The 21,295-nt window shown below is 35.8% G+C and overlaps 1 protein-coding gene across 1 annotated transcript; it reads right to left on the reverse strand.

The window, feature by feature from the left end:
- Positions 1-1,304: 1,304 nt before the first annotated feature.
- Positions 1,305-15,953, reverse strand: LOC127414741 (extracellular matrix protein 2-like). The gene is made up of 10 exons (XM_051652983.1): positions 15,797-15,953; positions 14,011-14,142; positions 12,677-12,837; positions 11,578-12,124; positions 11,038-11,153; positions 9,380-9,512; positions 8,750-8,907; positions 7,364-7,503; positions 6,805-7,131; positions 1,305-2,986 (listed from the first exon to the last, which is right to left on the reverse strand). Exons 1-10 carry the CDS (start codon positions 15,951-15,953, stop codon positions 2,806-2,808), a joined length of 2,052 nt encoding a protein of 683 aa, XP_051508943.1. The 3' UTR covers positions 1,305-2,805.
- Between the last annotated feature and the right edge of the window lie 5,342 nt (positions 15,954-21,295).

The following is a 21,295-nucleotide window of genomic DNA, read 5'->3' on the forward strand; positions in this document are numbered from 1 at the left end:
GAAATAATCATTATTGATGTACAGAGTTACATACACTAAATAGACTAAAGTTTGTGGACACCCGCTAATAATTAACATATTTGGCTATTACATTAATTCTAGTGAAGACAAATCGGATGCTACAGCAAACATTGGCATTCTAAAGAATTGTGTGCCTCCAAATTTGGGGAGGGCTCTTTCTGTTACAGCATGACAATGCACCTGTGCACAAAGCGATGTACATAAAGAAATAACATACTGAGTCTTATGCAGACTTATAGAGTCAAAAGGCACTCATTCTTTGAAATCTCATTACTAAAATCATGTCTGCATGCAATACAAACCTTTAGTCATTGTTGTGTTTGCATGTGTAATTAGTTCTTGTGTACAATTATAATGTTTTATTTGTTTGGAGACATTTTTGGACACTATGATAAATGTTTTGTAATGCTATAACTTTTGATTGCTTTGTCGTATCAATACAAAATTTCTCAGTTACAGTTGATATGACCGGGAACAAAACAAAAGAAGTTTTTTGGAGCCACCTTATTTACACCCAAAGATACAGTATATAATGTAAAATAAGAAAAATAAGAAAAAAGTGATTTTTGGCTCAAGTTGTTTTTTGCAGTGATTTTTCAGCAGTTGCTTAGGCTTAGACTCTCAGAATGTATCCTAATCTATATCATTAAAATTTTTGAAAAGTTTTCTTTACAGTGATACCAAACACTTGACCCTCCTTGGTTTTGTTTGTTTTTTTGTCAAGTTTTAAGCCTTTCATTTTTGGTGCATCATTGAAAAAGTAAAGCTTCAGAGAAAAACACCTGCAGAGATTAAAGCGTTAACATCAACTGTGATGTTTATCTAATATTGATTTTTGCATATTTATAACACATTGTTTCATTTTTCAAAATTACTGTGAGATTAAACAATAATTGGCGGACACCCTGCAGTACCGCTGACTCCTATTCTGAAATATAACTGAAGCTACTCCACATTATCCAGAGCGGCTAAGCACTGGCCAACATGAGGTTGATCCCACACCAGAGATGAGAACACACACTGGAAGGAGATTATATAAACTATGTAAACAACAGTTCTGAATGAGGCTAGTGTATCATTTTCACCAGAGATGTAGTCCACAAAATAGGATGAAAAAGAAGGCAACACAATCCTAAATTATATTATTGTGGAGGTACCTATAATATGTCATGAAATTATTTGAATACATTCTATAAAATGATTTTAATTATTTTTCCAGTGTATATGGAGACAGAGCAAAGAAAATAAAGAAATCAAATCTTTTTGAATCCAGATGAATGCTCTCAACTTTATTGTAGTTTGTGACAGTGAGAATACAGCACAGACAACACACAGTATCAAAAATGAAGACAAAAATTCAAAAACTACAGCACAAAATTGTGTTAAAAACAAATGACATGACCAGAATCCTGAAACACAACAGCATATAATGAAAGTGAGAGGTGTTGTAATAAGCTGTGTTCTTTCAAGGACAGTATTACAAGAACAGTATGTAACATATTGCAGTTTAATAAAAAAATGGTAAAAATTCAAATAAAAAAGGATAATACTGATATACTGTATAAAGAGAACTATTGCATATACTTTGAAGGAACAGAACAGACATTCTTACCCATGAAAGTTTGATTTATAAAAGAGTGAAAAATGTCAGATGAATTGGAAGGAGTAAAACAAACCAAAACAACATACAGTAGGCTACATAAAGATCCTAAAAGACATGAAATTAAAACAAAAAACAGAAAAAAAGGCAGAAAGGCAGAGAGCATTTTCTGAATGACAAAAAAGTTCAACTCTTGTTTGCTTTTCAAAGAGCCTAAAGCCAGTCGCACACCAGATGAGAAGCACCACGTCACGCCTCGGGTAGGACAAGACACAGGTATCTCACACAGGATGCGTCAATGCGGTGCAGGTGCCTGTCCAAAGTTGTAAACCTAGTCACCCTACACACAAAACTTAAAAAGATTTTTGTACTTTTTTAGGAATGAACAAAGTGGCATTGATGAGTTTGAAGGCTAGTGTATGAAACTGGTTTAACTGTGCAAACTGAACAATTTGAAATCTATTATGCAATTTCTCTATACATAGCCTTAAATAGGTTTCATTCAAGCTGTCAAACCACAAAAAGACATACTTGTAACTGAAAATACATTGTGTAGGCAATATGAAAGATACAAATACACAATTTATCATCCAGTCATTGCTAGAGTAAACAATCTATGTCCTTTGATAATGATTTGGGTCGAATTTAATGGAAAACTATGTGACGCTGCACAATTTTGAGCAGCAGTCTCTGGAGTCATAGCTGTGCGCCGCTGACAGTGTGTGTGCCTTCATAAAAAAATTATTGTTTAGAATTTTAGAACGTGCAATGTTGTCTGCCAGACACGTCTGGTGTGTGACCCCCTTAAGGCTCTCAGAGACTGGTGTGACGTCTCTGGACACAATGATCCCTCTCAGCAAGAAGAGAAATGTTATGCATGTTATATAAAAAAAAAAGACTTACAGCACACTTAAGGCATAAATCACAACCATGTGCTTGTGTGTCCCCCATGGAGACAACTGAGACATAGAAAACACTGTCTGAGGACATCCGTAAAACAATTAACACAAGAGAACAAAATAAAGGCCTCTAATATAAAATAGGTCCTGCATTTGTATTTTCACATCATTTTACATAAAGCTCTGCATTATGACTACTAAAATAAGGCAAAACATAATCCAAGCTCAGTACTCTTGCTGTGAGATGTTATATAAACATGGGCCACATGGAGCTTAATGAGGATCTCACTCATTGTGCTCTTCGTATCTCTGGGGCCGCAGAATAACACTGTGGTAGGTCTTGATGCAGGAGAAGGCAGTGGGTGGAATGAGGTGGCGGTCGATCAGGTTGTGCTCCAGGTGAACAGACTCCAGTGGAGAGTCATCACGGGCAGTAGTGTCACACAGTGAGTTCATAGTGACAAAGCTGCAGGGAGAAGATCAGGACCCATTTTCCATAGAGACCCCATGAAAAAAAAACAAATAGTTTTGTGGCTTTTGTCCATGTCTGTTAGCTTTGAAGCTAATCTATATGCTAGTGTACACCTAAAAGATGACAAAGTTAACTTTAAGCACATATACGGAATGTTAAAAAGTAAGAGTGGTACACACAAATAAACAGCTCTTTGGCTGAACTTGATTCAGTGTTTGAAATGAGTTTTCTTAACTTAAAATTACTATGTAATCTAAACACAAAAACAAAAACTTGAATTTGTAAACCAAACAAAATTAGATGAGCCAATGTAGCTCAAATGAATCTATTTTATTTTGTTATGAACTAACTAGTAAAAGTGAATGTCACCATGCTAAAAACATGCTGGTTTGAAGCACTACAGAGTGTAGTTTAGTAACTATGCTGTGGTTAGCACAACATTAGCTCAAAGAAGCAAGCAATCAATTTCATGTGCAACATATACCTGTCCTCATTGTTAGCTCAAGAACAGAAACTCTTCTAAATCTCAACATAACAAAACATTTAATACTAACAAGTATCCCCCTTTTATTCATCTTGCACAAAAAACATAAAATAACACTTCATTTTAACATTTACTCTCCCTATCATGTCCCATGCAAAGCAGGCTGGGAAATCGAAATCCCCTGCCCAGTTACATCAATGCTACATTAACACCACAAAAAGTATTCAAGAAGTCCCAGCTCAAATGGATTAAGTAAACTTCCATTTACAATTTTAATGGATGAGCAATTCCAGCGTTATGGATATGACATTTACAGTGAAACATAGGGACATAATAAATGTGGCTCTTTTAAATGAATCAAAAAGCGCTGTTATGACAAAATGAGTGTATATATGTCTTATACATCTTTATGGAAAATGATTATTGTTATTAACATAAAGTGAAAATAAAGAGTCCTTTGACACCTCTTTTGTAACCATAACAATGTTGTAAATGTAGAAAATTTTGTTTTAGAATTTGTGTGTCTCATAAGAGGTGGATAAACAATTCAATTTCCTAAAAAAAACAAAAAAAACATTATAGAACTATTAGAGCCCGACCGATACCGATTTTAGTGGGGGAAAATTCCTATATAAAATACCGATATGGTGACAAATATAGTTACTTTTTGAGCTGGAATGAAAACAGACCTTTTCTATGTTGATTGTTCACCGATTTTGCACTGATATGACTATGCAATGGTACTCAGAAGGCTGCTTCCTTAAATATTTTTTTATCAAAGAATATTTGACATTATTATTATACATTGTCAACAAATTCTAGAAATGAACACTGACAAAATAAAGGATAAATAAAAATACAATAAATAGCTTAAAAAACATCAGTACTGTATGTTTAGAATCAGTTAGTTGCTGACCATTAAAATAAAGAATAAATAAAAATAAAATAAATAGCTAAATAATCATCAGTACTGTATGTTTAGTATCAGTCAAATGCTGACCATTAAAATAAAGAATAAATTCAAATAAAATAAATAGCTAAATAAACATCAGTACTGTTTAGTATCAGTCAAATGCTGACCATTAAAATAAGAATAAATAAAAATAAAATAGCTAAATAAACATCAGTACTGTATGTTTAGTATTAGTCAGTTGCTGACCATTTAAATAAAGAATAAATAAAAATAAAATAAATAGTTAAACATCAGTACTGTATGTTTAGTATCAGTCAAATGCTGACCATTAAAATAAAGAATAAATAAAAATATAATAAATAGCTAAATTAACATCAGTAGTGTTTAGTATCAGTCAAATGCTGACCATTAAAATAAAGAATAAATACAAATAAAATAAATAGTTAAACATCAGTACTGTATGTTTAGTATCAGTCAAATGCTGACCATTAAAATAAATACAAATAAAATAAATAGCTAAATTAACATCAGTAGTGTATGTTTAGTATTAGTCAGTTGCTGACCATTTAAATAAAGAATAAATACAAATAAAATAAATAGCTTAAATAAACATCAGTATTGTTTAGTATCAGTCAGTTGCTGACCATTAAAATAAAGAATAAATAAAAATCTAATAAATAGCTAAATAAACATCAGTATTGCTGTTTAGTATCAGTCAATTGCTGACCATTAAAATAAAGAATAAATGAAAATAAAATAAATAGCTAAAAAAACATCAGTATTGCTGTTTAGTATCAGTCAAATGCTGACTATATTAATACTGCCAGTCAATTATTGGCAGGTTGTAAAACAAAAAGCATTTACACCTGCTGAAATAAGAGATAAACAGCAGCAGCGGTGTTACACCGTATTCTGCTATACAAGTTCAGGGGAAACGTTCAACGGTGGAAAACCAGACTTTTAAATATTACATTTTATAAATGCAACGACTGGAATTGTTCGGTTGAAGGGAGTACCAAACTGTGAATCCTGAACAAAACAGTTTGGTGAATACATGTTTACACATTAGCTTCCACTCAGCTGACAAGCAATGAAAGTAGCTACGTGATTAGCAAGTTAGCTATAAGCACGTTGTCACAGAGAGTAAAAGATGGACCAGCATTGCGTCTCACCAACTTGGTAACAGCGTAGCGTGAAATCAACACTCAACAGACACAATCCACCACCGCACCATTGTCAGCTGAGCTGCAAAAAGATGCTCTGACAAACTATAGCTGGCTAACATAGCAAAGAGATGTGTTAAACATTAGTGACATGGTTGTCAGGGACAGGGTTAATGTTATATGAGTTATACTGAAAAGGGAAAATGATGGGGTCATTTTGTATTAACTTTCCAGTATGTATTTCACAAACTAGTTAGCAAGTTACCACTCAACTCTGCCCTGTCTGCAGAGCCACGTCAGCTCAGAGTCAGCTCTGTAAACAATGGAGTCAGAGCACGCTCTGCTGGACAATCTATGTAATGACACCAATTCTAAAGCATTGTTTTCTGCATTATATGTTCTTAAAAAAAGTTTTCATATCTGCGCATATTGGTAAACATTTACACCGATACCGATATATCGATGAAAGGCTAATATCGGTTGGGCACTAAGCACTATAATACAGTAAAATATAGACCCAAATGAACAATTTAAAAGAGGATTTGTATATTTGCTTAAAACTTTATTTTTTCCTAGTATGGATCACATATTTGTGGAACGCAATGAAATCAAGTTGTGACTAAATGCTCGAGAATTACTTTGCTTTAGTCTATTTTAATTAAATATATTGAACAAGCAGCAAAAAGTGAGTATGCCATTATGAACTCAGTAATAGTTCATAACTCTGACACAACTAAAGTCTATTTTTAAATGACGTACAATCCCTTCAATATTTCCCACCCAAACTTCCTGTTTTAATTAGGAATATGTTAACACAGGAAAGAAAACTGGGCTCTCTAAAGACCCAATAGAAACCCCATTGTGGCTTTTTGTCCATGTAAGCTTTGAATCCATATATGCAAGTGTACTCCTAAAAGTACAGTAGACAAAACAAACTTTTAGCAGATACACAATGTTAAAATTTACAGTCTTTCTCTTTCAGGAGAATGAACCAAAATATGAATGACATTATATCCTGCCAATAAAATGCTCTCGAGAATTTCCTCTTCCCCTAATACCACCCGCCACATAGCAAGTAGCAAAACAAATGCACCAGCCATGCAACTGCCATTGAGATGAATGCTAACTAGTCAAATGATTGTCAACCATTTCATAGGGCCTTTAATACTCTGATGCCTGTGCTCATCAACACAAATGTTGATTATAGTTATACTATCCTGATTTGGTTGACTGTGAGTCTGAATTCACTAACCTGATGAAATTGTGGTTGAGTCTCAGATGCTGCAGAGCCTTTAACTGTAAAATGCCTTGTGGAATGGATCTGAGCTGGTTATGGTCCAACAGAAGTTCGGTCAGTGAGTTGTACAGGCCCATGAAGGACACCTCATTTATCCCGTCTTCACGCAGCCGGTTGTAAGACAGGTGTAGGGAGTCCATGCCAGGCCGCAAGTGGCCAAACACATAGCCAGGAATGCGCTCAATCTGGTTGTGATGCAATTTGAGTTGCCGCAGGCCAACCGGCAAGAAAGAGGGTACGTGAACCAGCTTATTGTGGGAAAGGTCCAAATACTCCAATTTTCTGTGATAAAGACAGGCATGAACATCCTAAAAGTAGTTTTTAATTGATTTATATCTTAAAACAGAAATATTTCTTAAAGTGAAAGTATTGAATCCATAGAGATATCTAGATTTAGGTTGAAAATAATTAATCTCTTTATGCATTACAGTAACTGTCCACAAGATGGCAAGTAACAGCAGACACAGAGACAGATGGAGCAAGAGTTTAATGCAAGTGTATTTTCGAAACTCACAGTAAGTGTATCCATGCTCTTGGATCAATGCGGTCCTCTCTGATTCGATTATGGCTGAGGTTCAGGACTCTCAGGTTTGTGGTCTTGTTGAGAAGCCCTGAATGCACAACCTCTATCTTGTTGTCTGATAGGTGCAGCTCCTGAACAAGTACAGATACAGTAAGTTCAGTGTCAACAATACTCTGAAGGGGTGGATGCCTGAATCACCACCTCCTCTTCTTCAATATATATATCCTTTGAGTGAATCTAAACTGATCAGCATTTAACCTAATCTGATTAATTGAATGATTTTAGTGGAACTAATCAGTATTCTTATGAGTTAATTATGTATACAACGTTATAACACACATATCATATTCTTGTGAGCAAATGATTCATTATTATAATCTCTTAATATATGTTCTCTGTGGTTTTATGCAGTTCCATGTCTGTCTTAGGCGTCAATGTGTCTGCTGACTAAGAGGCCTAGGTCACGTAGGCCGCTTCTCTAGTAACTTCATGACCCAATAACATGCATTTGATTATGAATGTTTCTGCCAATTTAACAAGAATACTACATCAGCTCTCCTGAGAGAAAGTACAGTTTTCTCTATGCTTTAAGTTCCAACAGGATAAGGCCAGGTTCCAACAGAAGCTTTGTAGTATACGACCTTGAATAGGAGAAGCTGTGTGTGTGTTTCTCTCAAGAATTTCTGTTTCAGGAGTCCAGTGGAGTTAGAATAGCAGTCTAGAAGTGGACAACTGGACATCAGAGACCTATGGATGACCATAAAGGGAGGACTGTCGTTGGCCTACGACCCGACTCGGATGAGCCTATACAGAACTAAAGCGTCATGCAAATAGTCAATGAGATAAACGACGTACAAGATGACCATGTTCAGAAGTGTTCCACAGTTATCAATGCTTGTAACCAATCAGAATCCTAGAAGACTATAGCACTGACGTCAACTTGATGCTGTATCTGACTATAAGTATTAATGTTTTTGGACCTGATTTCAGTTCGTAATTTTGCATGGGTTTCTCCTGTCTACGAACTCAGAGGCTTTTGTATTGCTGACTTCTGCCATTTGATTTTGCAAACAACTTTTTTCAGTAAAAACTTCAACTAATTGATTGAAACCTCGACTCCTGGTCTTCATTTCAAGCCTACTGGTCTACAGGCCCAAGCTGTATTCCCCTACAACTCCAAGTGCTCTCCCCCCCCCCCCCCCCCCCCTTTTTTTTCTTAGAATGTATTCTTATACTTACATTTTGACTAAATTCATTATTGCACTCCCATTAGCATAGATCAACATTAAATTATATGGAAATATAAGTTCAAAAGTGCATAAGCTTTTTAAAATGGATTTTATACAGGCATTATATGTTTAACAAAGCTTGACTGACCTGTACTGAAACAGGCAGACCTGAGGGAATGGCCCTGAACTTATTGTCATCAAGTCTGAGGTAAATCAGCCTCTTCATAGGCCTGAAAGCCAAAGGAGAGACATTTCCATCATGGAAATTATTGTCCTCTAACTCCAGTGTCAGCAGCTTTGACAAACCTGAGGCAAGAATAACACATTAGATTTAGTTACAAGAAAATGGCATTTACATGTATTCCTAGTGTATCAATCTATCTGTTTCCAGCATCAGCAATATTTGTTGCCTAATGGTTGAGGATCTGGCATGATGATCCAAAAGCTGCAGATTCAGTTCTAGATTGAGGTGAACTAAAAACTGTGGAGTTACTGTGATCACAACAATTAATACCATCCCTGTAGTTAATGTACCATAAAGCAATCTTGATGAAAAACATCTCTAACTTCATTTATTAAGATTTATTTGAAACTAGCACAGCTATGTAGGAATATGCTTAGTGGTCAATATGCAACAGTATTTGCACAGAACTGACCAACTGATCAGAATGAAGTATTCAAGAGATGACTTATACACCAGAGAGGAGAATATTTCTGACTTTTAATTGTACTTAAGCGTTTAACAGTATGTTTAAAGAGATTGTAATTGTGTGTTTACCCTTAAAGTTGTGAGGTGTGAGACCGCTGAGCTTATTATCATTGATCTTCAGCTCCACCAGGGAGGGAGGGAGAGCCGGCACTTTAGTGAATTTGTTTTCATCAAGGTTCAACCTCCGGAGCTTCGTCAAGTTCTGCAATAGGTGAGAAGATACTCATAACACTGCCAAAGCCAGACAAAACAAACCTCAATGCTTGCCATTGAAGCCAAGTTACACAACACATATCTTCAGAGTTCATCTGGCATGAGGCAATAGACATTTCCCGGTCATGCTACCGTACATAAGTAAACACAGATATGTACTGCAATCATGTAAAAATAACACTGTTTGGCACTGTTCTGCAAATTCTGTTCTTGGCGCCCAGGAGGTATAGCACACAGGTTAAAAAAGGTTAAAAAATAAATACATAAAAAAAAACGTCAGCTAGTTGCTAAATATCAGCATGCCCTACGAGGCACCACAAAGTCTAATAACTCACCATTGTAACACATTGGATTTTCTCAGTTTTTACCTTTATACGCTTATCAGTCCATTATTTAAGCCAAACATTGTACCCATTTTTGTTTAAAAGCAGAACAGAAGGATAAATGTTACCTAAAAAATACAAATTCTTCGTCATTTACTCACCCTCATGTTGTTCGAAACCTGTATGAGTTTCTTTCTTCAGTGGAACACAAAAGGAGATGATTTAGCAGAACTTTTGCGAGGACTGACAACCTCAGTAACCATTCACTTTCACTGTATTGAAAACATTAGTGCAATGAAAGTGAATGGGGACTGAAATTAACATTTTATGTTCTACTCAAGAAAGGAAGGTTGAGTAAATGATGACAGAATTTTCATTTTTAGGTGAACTATCATATTAAAGGAGTAGTTAATCCGAAAATGAAAATTCTCTCATCATTTACACACCCTCATGCTATTTCAGATGTGTATGACTTTCTTTTTTCTGCTGAACACAAGTGAAGATTTTTAGAAGAATTTTTTAATTCTGTTGGTCCATACAATGCAAGAGAACAGGTAAAAAAAACTTTGAAGGTCCAAAAGCACATCTAGGCAGCATAAAAGTAATCCATAAGATTCCAGTGGTTAAATCCATATATTCAGAAGCGATATGATAGGTGTGGGTGAGAAACAGATCAATATTCAAGTCCTTTTTTACTATCAATTTTCACATTCACTTTCACATTCTTCTTTTTTGTTTTTAACGATTCACATTCTTCATGCATATCACCACCTGCTGGGCTGGGAGGAGAATGTATAGTAAAAAAGGACTTAAATATTGATCTGTTTCTCACCCACACCTATCATATCACTTCTGAAGACATGTATTTCACCACTGGAATCTAATGGATTACTTTTATGCGCATTCTGGAGCTTCAAAATTTTGCTACCAATTAACTTGCATTGTGAGGACCTACAGAGCTGAAATGTTCTTCTAAAAATCTTAATTTGTGTTCTGCAGAAGAAAGAAAGTCATACACATCTGAGATGGCATGAGGGTGAGTAAATGATGTGAGAATTTTCATTTTTGGGTGAACTATCCCTTTAAGAAAAAACTTATTATGATTGTAACTTATTACTTATACTGATTACTTAGCATGATCTAATAGAGTCGAAACACATTTGCTACTTAGTTTCCCTGATAGTACCTCACCCGAAACACATTCAGTCCCAGAGAGAAGTCATCCAGTTTGTTCTTGCTGAGGTCAAGCCACTCGAGGTTGGGAAGACCTGCAAGAGCGTGTGCTGGGATCTTGCTGATTTTGTTGCCTGCAAAATACAAAGAAGTCAAGCATAATTTTCCACTTTTTCTGGATCACGGTAGGGTCTGTTTACATTGAAGTCTTATGAGCTGTCTCATAAGATTTCAACAGCATTGCACACCCTCTCTGTTTCAGTGATTTCAGACTTTAAACCCCCTCTTAAAGGTCAATAAAAAATGTTTTTGCAGACATATTTTTCACCCATGATTAATTTATTCTGCAGCCGAAAGTGTCAGATAATGGGGGTAACAAACATCAAATCAGTAGGAACCAGCCGGGACTGGTATGGAAATTCATACTGATCCAAAATGATCTTTTTAGCAGGGATGTTTTATTCTACAATACTCATATAAAGGGATCTGAGTTGTGTAAAACATGAAAACATCTTTATTATTGACCCACATGAGCAAGGTGAACTTCTCTCACCTCACCTGCTAGAAACAAACTTCTGACCCCAGGATCTCTGATGATGGGCATTTGGGTAATGCCAGTGTTTCCACAAGCAATCATAGACTCTGAAAGCAGGCAGCCTGCTGGAAGAGACTCTATATGAACAGAGGTACGGATGCCTGGACGGCCAATACCTCGATCCATAGGTCGCCCACTGGGGGCTGGCAGTGGCCTTCCAGTGGGCAGGATAACAGATCTTCTGGTGGGATGAGCATAGGGCTGTTCGATTCTTGGTAGGATTGATTTGTGTGTGGGCGACATAAAGCGTCTTTCGATTGTTACAGGGCGAACAGCAGATCTGAAAACGGACATGTTGCTGTTATCATCGTCATCATCATCGCTGTCACTGTCATCCTCTAGATAGTCATCATCATCATAGTCATAGATATCAAAATGGTCTCGTCTCATAAACTTTAGTCCTGTGGGCACTGCAAGGGTCTTGGTGAATTTTCCAGTGTCAGGCCTAAGGACCACCTCCTGGTTTTTTTTCAGAGGGGTCACCTGTTTCTTAGGGACATTTAGGGATGGCTGAAAAGACAACATAAATGTTTAAGAACACTTAAATGGTAGGCAAAATGCAAAAATGCAACAATACCGTCTCCATAGGTAAATATGTACAATAATGTGTAGTAAAACAATTGGCAAGTCACATATGATACATACTGTAGATCAGTGGTTCTCAACTGGTGGGGATTATCCTGACCTAATAATGGGTTGCAGGTTTGTTCTAAAAGAGTTGTGGACAGCGCAGAAAAACAATGCTAAATGCATGTAATTTGATTACACTCTAAATAACAACAAGCAACTAACCATATAACGTCAGCATCAAAGACCTTGCATCCAATCAAACTCCATCAAAATGGTATTTTGGTGCAAAATTCATCTGAAATTTGGTATAGGCTAACCAAATTGGGTTGATGCCAACATGGACACGTTGTATGACGTCCTTGAGAAGACGTCCTTTAAGAACATTTCTTGATGTCCAATGTAAAATCCGGGATATGAAACAAAACCAGTTGAGACTCACTGCTGTAGATTGCTCACAGATATCGCATTTAAAACTACAGTACATCTACATACTTTTTTCGCTGGGGTGACCGCCATTTTGTTCCTCTTGGGCTTCACCTCCAGAACCTCTTTCCCCACAGGTGGTTTGCCATTTCCTTTCAGTCTGTGATGGCTCTTTTTCTCCACATACATGGGGTTGGACTCACTGGCCACAACCTTCTGGGTGTGTGAAGCTAGACATGGTATTGCAAACAGAAAATCAGTACCCACTACCAGGCAACCCACTCCCTAATGGCATCTTTCCCAGCACTGCATTGTGCCACAGTAAGAGCCAATGTTTTACATAATTCCCTGTTTGCCTCACCACAGGGATGCCCACTGTCCTCTTCAGCTCTTACTAGAATTTATTAATCCAATTATTCTGGTAGTGGAAACCCAATGAAGCAATCAACAAATAAGAATTGAACATATTGTATGAAGAAATACATAATGTACAGTGTGGTCCAAATGTCTGAGACGAAAATGTTTCTTTCTATTTTGAATAATTTCCAATTTAACAGACATATATTACAAATTATATTATCAACATAACAATTTGTGTGAAAGAATTTGTTAGTACTGTAATTTAGTATATTTCCCCTTTGCTTAAATGCACTCGAGCTGGCATAGACTCCACAAGTTTGTGCAAATACTTATGATCCATGTTATCCAGCATGATTTAAAAATGCTGCAAAGAGCATCTTGTGTTCTTCAGTGGAAGCAAGGAAATGGTGTAATGGTGTAAACATCATTGTCACAAATTTGCTTGCATTGAAATGGTGACCAAGAAATAGAACAGAATCTTAAAGGGATAGTTCACCCAAAAATGAGCTGTGATGTCATAATTTACTCATCCTCATGCTGTTCCAAACCTGTATGACTTTTGTTTCTTTTGTGGAACACAAAAGGGGATGTTAGGCAGAATGTTCAGTCTCAGTCACCTAAGGCTGCGAATAAAATTCTGCCTTTTGTGTTCCTCATAAGAATGAAAGACATACGAGTTTGGAACGACATGATGGTGAGTAAATGTTCAATTGGGGTGAACTACCCTTTTATTTTAATATATATATATTTGTTCTTCATTTGATGTCCTTTTTTGTTTTTTTGTTTACAATTTTCAAAATCCAAAAACATTCTGATTGCTTTCAGGTTCAAATAATAAAAAAAGAAAAGAAAAGATCCCAATGTGGTCTCAGACTTTTGGACCCCACTGTAGATGGAATGAAGTAAGATTGATGTTGTCAGTATTTACTCTTTTGAAGGTGTCTAGACTTGATTGACAGAAAAAAAAAAAAAAAAAAAAAAAAAACTGATATGAATCAGGTGGACCTGTGAATGCTGGGAGAGAGAGGTGATAGTTCCCTAACCTCTGGCTTGACAGGGGATGGTTCTGCAGATCACTGCTCCGTCTTTACACTGGCATGCACTGCAGGGCTCCGGAGACCAGACAGCCCCTTCAAACAGAGAGATTCCATTCACCAAGCACTCTCTGCTGAGCCCTGGCATGTATACACACACACAGTACTTCAGTATTAAGCATATACACCATTCGTCTTATAGCTCTAAAGATCATGATTCAGTCTAAACACTTGATGGGGTTCTTCCACAATCACAATTACACATAGGGTTGGGGAGTAACAAAATATATGTAATGGGAATACGTATTTAAAATACAAAATATAAGTAACTGTATTCCACTACAGTTACAATTTAAATAATTGGTAATTAGAATACAGTTACATTCAGAAAGAATTTTGATTACTGAAGAGATTACTTTGCATTTTATTGTCATTTGTTTCATTTAATATTTAGTCCTTTCAGATGGAAAACATTTATACATATAAATGATGCGATCCAAAGTGCGTTTGAACAGCAGTGAAACACTTTCATATGATGTGTTACATTCATACGAGCAGACAGAGAAGTAAGTTTGAAGTAAGTTTGGAGCAGAAGAAATAGAAATAAAGCTTGTGTAAATTGTCATCTTTACGCTAAGCTAAAATGCTATTTCTAGCCATTTTACATGCACGTTACCAGGCACAATCATATTTTTTATCAAGAAAATTCACGTTGGATCATAATTTCTTTTTTCTAGTAAGACCTTTGATATTAGGGCAAAAATCGTATTCTTGATGATAATTTTTGTATTGTGTTCCTGTAAAAATATAAAAAAACCTTAAAAAAGATCATTTTGATTTATCTTGTTTTAGAAACAACACTGCATAAGATATTTAGGTTTTTCAGAGAATGTATTTTTAACATGTGTATTTTGTCTTACTGTACTGGCAGAGTTTTTATAGTCAAAACAAGTGAAAAAATCTACCAGTGCTGAAGAAGTAATCCAAAGTATTTAGAATACATTACTGACCTTGAGTAATCTAACGGAATATGTTACAAATGACATTTTACAGCATGTATTCTGTAATCTGTAGTGGAATAAATTTCAAAAGTAACACTCCCAAACCTGATTACACAATAAAAGAATTGAATAAATATATAATATACTAGATTTGCATTTCCTGAAGAAAATCCCTGTGCTTGCAAGGCAGCAAAAGAAAAGTGTTAAAGTTTTAGGTAAGTTTAGGTTTTAGGCTTTGATTCTGCTTAAATGAAATACTACATTAGAGCTGCTTTTTCCGTTGTCATGACACTTGGTATGCATCTAATTTTTTGACAATCAACACATTGTCACTGTGCAGTGTAAAGGTGATTATAAATGGTTAAATATATGTAATGGAGACCAGACCAATCAAAATTCAGTATGCAAATAGAAGAAAAAAGACCAATAGCAATTTAGTATACAAATAGTACTATTTTATCATTGACCTCAGTAAAATTTTGAATGCTGAACAATCTATCAGTGCAAGTCAATTTTCAATGTTTAATCTTAATTTTCTTGAAAAGTAGCCTATTAAACTCACAAAAATATTTAAGGCTAAAATTGGCTGGAAAAAAGTTTCACTTGAGTCTATACATTAAAGGGTTCAGACTAAATTAATTGCAGAAGTTTATTATTTAGGGTTAAGGGTTTAGAACAAGAATTTGAGGAATATTAATACAGTCCTACCTGTCAAATATTGAATATTGAAATACTGAAGGTGATGCAAAGTAATTACCTTTTTGCTTAGATTAAATATTGTAAGATGTACTCGCCTGGAAGGAAAGGGTTGCCATACTCGGATGCATCAGAAACAGCAGATAAAAAATGTCTGGAGCTCCACTGTCTCTCTCCTCTTCTCTTTACTCGTTTTCCCTCAGTGACTAAAAGTGCTAAACACAAGAACAAACACAAACCTAAGGTCCTGTACATCGTTTGATTAGTCTATGCTGGATCCAGTTCAGATCTGCTTGAGACAGCTGTCTCAATAACTCTGATGGCTGAACCCTCTGAAAGGCCAATTATATAGTCTGCCACTGGAAATCATGTACAACCCCTCACCATTCCCTCACAGAAAAAAAAAGAAAAAGAAATGCAAAGGTGAGACCAGAGAGTGAGGTAGAAGGAATGGAAAGGAAACAGGGGGAGAGAAGGGAAAAAGTAAAAAGAAAACATTTTCAACAAAACACCTCTTTCATTCAACCCCAAAACCCACCAAACGCCTCTACACTTCCCTCTCAACGAATGCTCAGTGGACCCCAGAGCCAAACAAACTATTAGAGAGTTATCGAGGGGAAAAACATTTTCATTGACAGGAATTATTGTTCTGACTTCACTGGATGCACTTCCAATGTGTGGGTTCTAAAATTTGATATGATGAATAAAAGATATGTTTAAGTCTCAATTTACAAGTCACCCATTATAGTCTCTGCACAAGAACGCAACCAAATATTCAATACTGGAGAGGACTAAAGGTACTTTTTTTAAGAATCAGTCATTGAAAACCCATTTTGATCTATTCAAAAAATTTCCCTCAGTGTCTATGGTGGTTACGAACTTGTCCGTGCTTCACAGCTAGTCTGATCAGCAGAGCTGACATCGGTCTAGCTCTGCATTAGGGAGCCTGTTGATATGAAAGATAGCTTTGTTTGTCCATGGGCCAACGGGCACCACACACTTGATAAATTCTTGAAGTTCCATTGCCATTTGCAACCGTATTTACCATGTGGCCTCCCTATGTCCAGTGCAGCCCATGCATTGTGATGACCTGTTGCTATGACAACCACTTCATGAAACATGAGAATTTATTCTACTTTCTGATTAGTTTCATTATTATTGTTGTAAATGTGAACTAAGACATTTTAATTTTCTTTACAATGATTTCCACTGATGACACTGTACGTTTACTGCCAACTTGCATTACTCACCATGTTTACATGCACAAAATTATTGCTAAATATTAATTGGAATTAAGTCATATTAATTCCGTAATGTATAGATAATGTATCGAATAGTACATGACTGCGGCCAGGGTTGGGAGGGTTACTTTTGAAATGTATTCCAATACAGATTACAGAATACATGCTATAAAATGTCATTTGTAATGTATTCCGTTAGATTACTCAAGGTCAGTAACGTATTCTAAATACTTTGGATTGCTTCTTCAGCACTGGTAGATTTTTTCGCTTGTTTTGACTATAAACAATCTGCCAGTACAGTAAGACAAAATACACATGTTAAAAATACATTCTCTGAAAAACCTAAATATCTTGTGCAGTGTTGTTTCTAAAACAAGATAAATCAAATTGATATGGTTTTAAGGATTTTTAGATATTTTTACAGGAAAACAATACAAACATTATCATCAAGAATACAATTTTTGCCCTAATATCAAAGGTCTTACTAGAAGAAAAAAAAATTATGATTCAACATGAATATACTTGATGAAAAATATGATCGTGCCTGGTAATATGTGCATGTAAAATGGCTAGAAATAGCATTTTAGCTTAGCGTAAAACTGACAATTTAACACAAGGTTTATTTCTATTTCTTCTGCTCCAAACTTACTTCAAACTTATTTCTCTTCTCTTACGTCTGCTCGTATGAATGTAACACATCATAAGAAAGTGTTTCACCGCTGTTCAAATGCATTTTGGATCGCATCATTTATATGTATAAATGTTTTCCACCTGAAAGGACTAAATATTAAATTATACAAATGACAATAAAATGCAAAGTAATCTCTTTAGTAATCAAAATACTTTTTGAATGTAACTGTATTCTAATTACCAATGATTTAAATTGTAACTGTAGTGGAATACAGTTACTTATATTTTGTATTTTAAATACGTAATCCTGTTACATGTATTCCGTTTCTCCCCAATCCTGACTGCGGCGACATTTTTGCAAAATGATATTACGTGGTTCCTTACACATATCACGGCAGTTCTGGGGTGAAATGTCCACTGTGTGGATCTAAAAGCGAATTAACTTTTCTCCCAAATAGATATCAACAAAACCTTCCTATAATCTCTCTACCATAAACCTAAACCTAAGCAAAAGGGTCAGAAAAAGCAAATGTGACATGAAAAATGCAATTGCTGAAGCTACCGCGTCGTTTTGTGGTGCCTTTATGACACTTTCGACTAACATGTCGACACGCATGCTCTTCAGGATTCATTTCTTGATTATTGCAACACTTCAGCTACCATGCAATTTGATTACACTCGATCAAGCTTGTAAATCAGTTGACCATATAATGCAGATGTTAAAATGCATCGTCTTACAACTCATGCACTGTAGTAAATGTATGTCAAGAGATAGCCTTGTGTGAGGAACAGAGCAAAAAAATAATTTTATGAATGGATAATATGTTGGTTTACTTGTTATTTGTGTGGAAGGTAATAGCAGTCATTGTTGTAGCACCTAGTATTCACTTCAACGGGAAACTGCCACAATATGTAGAAAAAGCCACATAAAAATAATCTTACAAAAATGTATGTGTTGTAACATGATTCTTTGAGACCAGGCTGTCTAAATGTGTTAGCTCATCTGAAATTACTCGACAAAGCTAATATTTACTGTATGATAAAATATACACTGTAACAGAATATTGCAATAGTTGTGGAGCATTTTAAACCTCTTTTTCAGAAGGCTATATCAGAAAATTACATGCATGTAAATGTGGTCAACTAACACAAGCACTCAAGCCTGAGATTATGATATAAGAAATGTTTAGAGTAGGCTGGGACAAATAAACCATTTAGTTCTCCTAAATTCTGTTTACATCTCCCACACTCCAGTTTGCTATAGACTTTCTTTATTTTTTTGCCTCCCACACTGAACATTATCAAGTAATTAGATGTATTACTCCTCCATTAGACAAGCCCTGAGCTTCCTGTGTTTCATTAAAAAATAAACACTCCAAATGTTCATGTAGTAGACAAACAATCATTTTGAGTAGGTAAACACCTTACCCACAACTTCCTGCCTATGGGGTTTACCTCGTACACCTGCTTAGAGACTGACCAAAAACAGATTAAACCATAAATAAAAGCTCCAAACAAATAGAACTGAAATGTATTTAGCAACACCCATCTTCTGTGGTCCATTTATGAAATGAACCTCATGTCCCATGGGGGATTTTTGGGGGGATGCATTACACCTAATTTAGCTAACCTCCAAAAATAGGGTTTGATGCACAATTGAACTAAGCTGCCCTCAGACAGCAAACAGTCTAGTTTGTACATTTTCTTCATGACCACTTGAGAATCTCTTGTTTACTCTTGTTTTTTCTAGAACACCTCGTTTATCCACATTGCTGGAGCCAGACCTGTCCAGAATATTGTAAATCTAGCGCCCAGACCGTTTAGAGTATACATCTTACATTATATGAAGAATAATATACATTTAGGATAAACTGACTTCTATTGTAATAAAGTGCTGACTAATCCTGGGTGGATAGATGGATGGATGGATGGAAGGATGGATGGAAGGAAGGAAGGAAAGAAGGAAGGAAAGAAGGATGGTTGGTTGGATGAATGGATGGATGAAGGAAGGAAGTTTGGATGGATGAATGAATGAATGGATGGATGGACAGTTGGATGGATGGATGGTTGGATGGATACACAATATACACTCACTATACTCTAGCTTTCAGGACAAATGCCTCCCTCTGTTTGCTGACATATTACTTGACATACTATTTAAGTAATATTAGTAAGGTTTTGTATGTTATATGCACACTGATACATAAAATAGACCGTAGTTTACCAATCCGTTGTTCAGTGCCCGTTACAGACATATCCTCCTCTGTCAATTAACGTGATTGCTACTTGTTTTGGATGCAAGGAAGTATGGAACATGTGGTTTGGCTGGTCAGAATCCATTCACCAAAAAGACTTGTTCAGATTCGTTTACTGATGCGTTCAACTGGTCATTGCTAGTTTTTGGTTTGTCAACCCTGAGCCTTTATGGTGAAAGAATCTGTGTTTTTGAACAAGTCGTTCTTGTTCACTTACATTGTTTCAGTCGTGAACGACTCGCTGTTTTTGAAGGAATCACTGTATCTGAAATCGGCTCCTATCCACTATTTAGTGCTCTGTTTCGGGTGTCTGCAATTTTGTAGTAGTGTCTGAAATCCAAGTGAATTACAGTTCCCTGTAATTGTACAATCATTCTTACCCACAATGCACTCTGATTTTGAAAATACATCCGGAGACTGCACACAGTGGAAATTATAATTTTGTGGATGATTCAAATATTTGGTTAACACATGTAGGTTATGATAACTTTAGTGTTGATTTATGGTCAGATGAGGGTGCTATGCACCTATGGTTGTCTCATCTCTGCACCCAGAAACGCTGCCCAGTTTGGAACTGAGTTTAAAGATACTAAAACATGATAAATAAATACAATAATATACGCATTATTAAACAAATGTTTTTTTATATATATATATTATATATAGGCTATTAAAAATGACAAACTGAATGAAGATTTATTGTATTACTATACCATTTATTAAGAATAATAAGCATTATTATTATCATGCAAAGTTAGGCACATGTAACATAAAAGTACACATGCGACGATTTGAAGAAGTCGTTTCTGCGACAGCTCAAGAGCTCTCTCCGATGATCGGTGTATACTTCAGCATCCGAATTCACTCTCTCATTCTGTTTACTCCTTGCTGATATAGTGCACTCACAGTGATCAACTGAATGAGTAAACAATTTCAGACAGCATTACTAATAACAAATTGTACACACATTTGTCGCCACCTACTGGTGTAAAGATTGTAATCCACGGAAATCGTTACTGACCGCATCAGTGAACGAATCGGTTTTGGTAAACATATTGGCTCGAATTTTTGGGATGAATCATTCCCTGTAATCTCTCGCCGCAGTGTTGAAACCACCAGCACTAACTAAGGTATGTATTGTGCTGATATATTTAAGATGCTTTTGCACAGATTAATCTTAATTACACAAATGATAGCAGAACAGTGGTGACATTGTTCTAATGAATTTCTGGAGCTGATGATGCTTTGGTATCTCTGTGCTACATGACAACACTTTTAGATATATCTCTTTAGATATATTCTCTACTTTCCAGCTAGCTGTGTGATTTGGGAACAGTTTGCTTTTCTTGACTCCTCATTAAAAACCACCTACTACTGGATACTTTTTAGTCCTCTCTAACAATAGTGTTTACTGTCTGTATATTTTTTGTGATTGGTTGGAGATTTAACCCCAACCCCAAAGACTGGTGCA

Source organism: Myxocyprinus asiaticus, chromosome 24 (genome assembly GCF_019703515.2).
Source record: "Myxocyprinus asiaticus isolate MX2 ecotype Aquarium Trade chromosome 24, UBuf_Myxa_2, whole genome shotgun sequence".
Lineage (NCBI taxonomy): Eukaryota > Metazoa > Chordata > Actinopteri > Cypriniformes > Catostomidae > Myxocyprinus > Myxocyprinus asiaticus.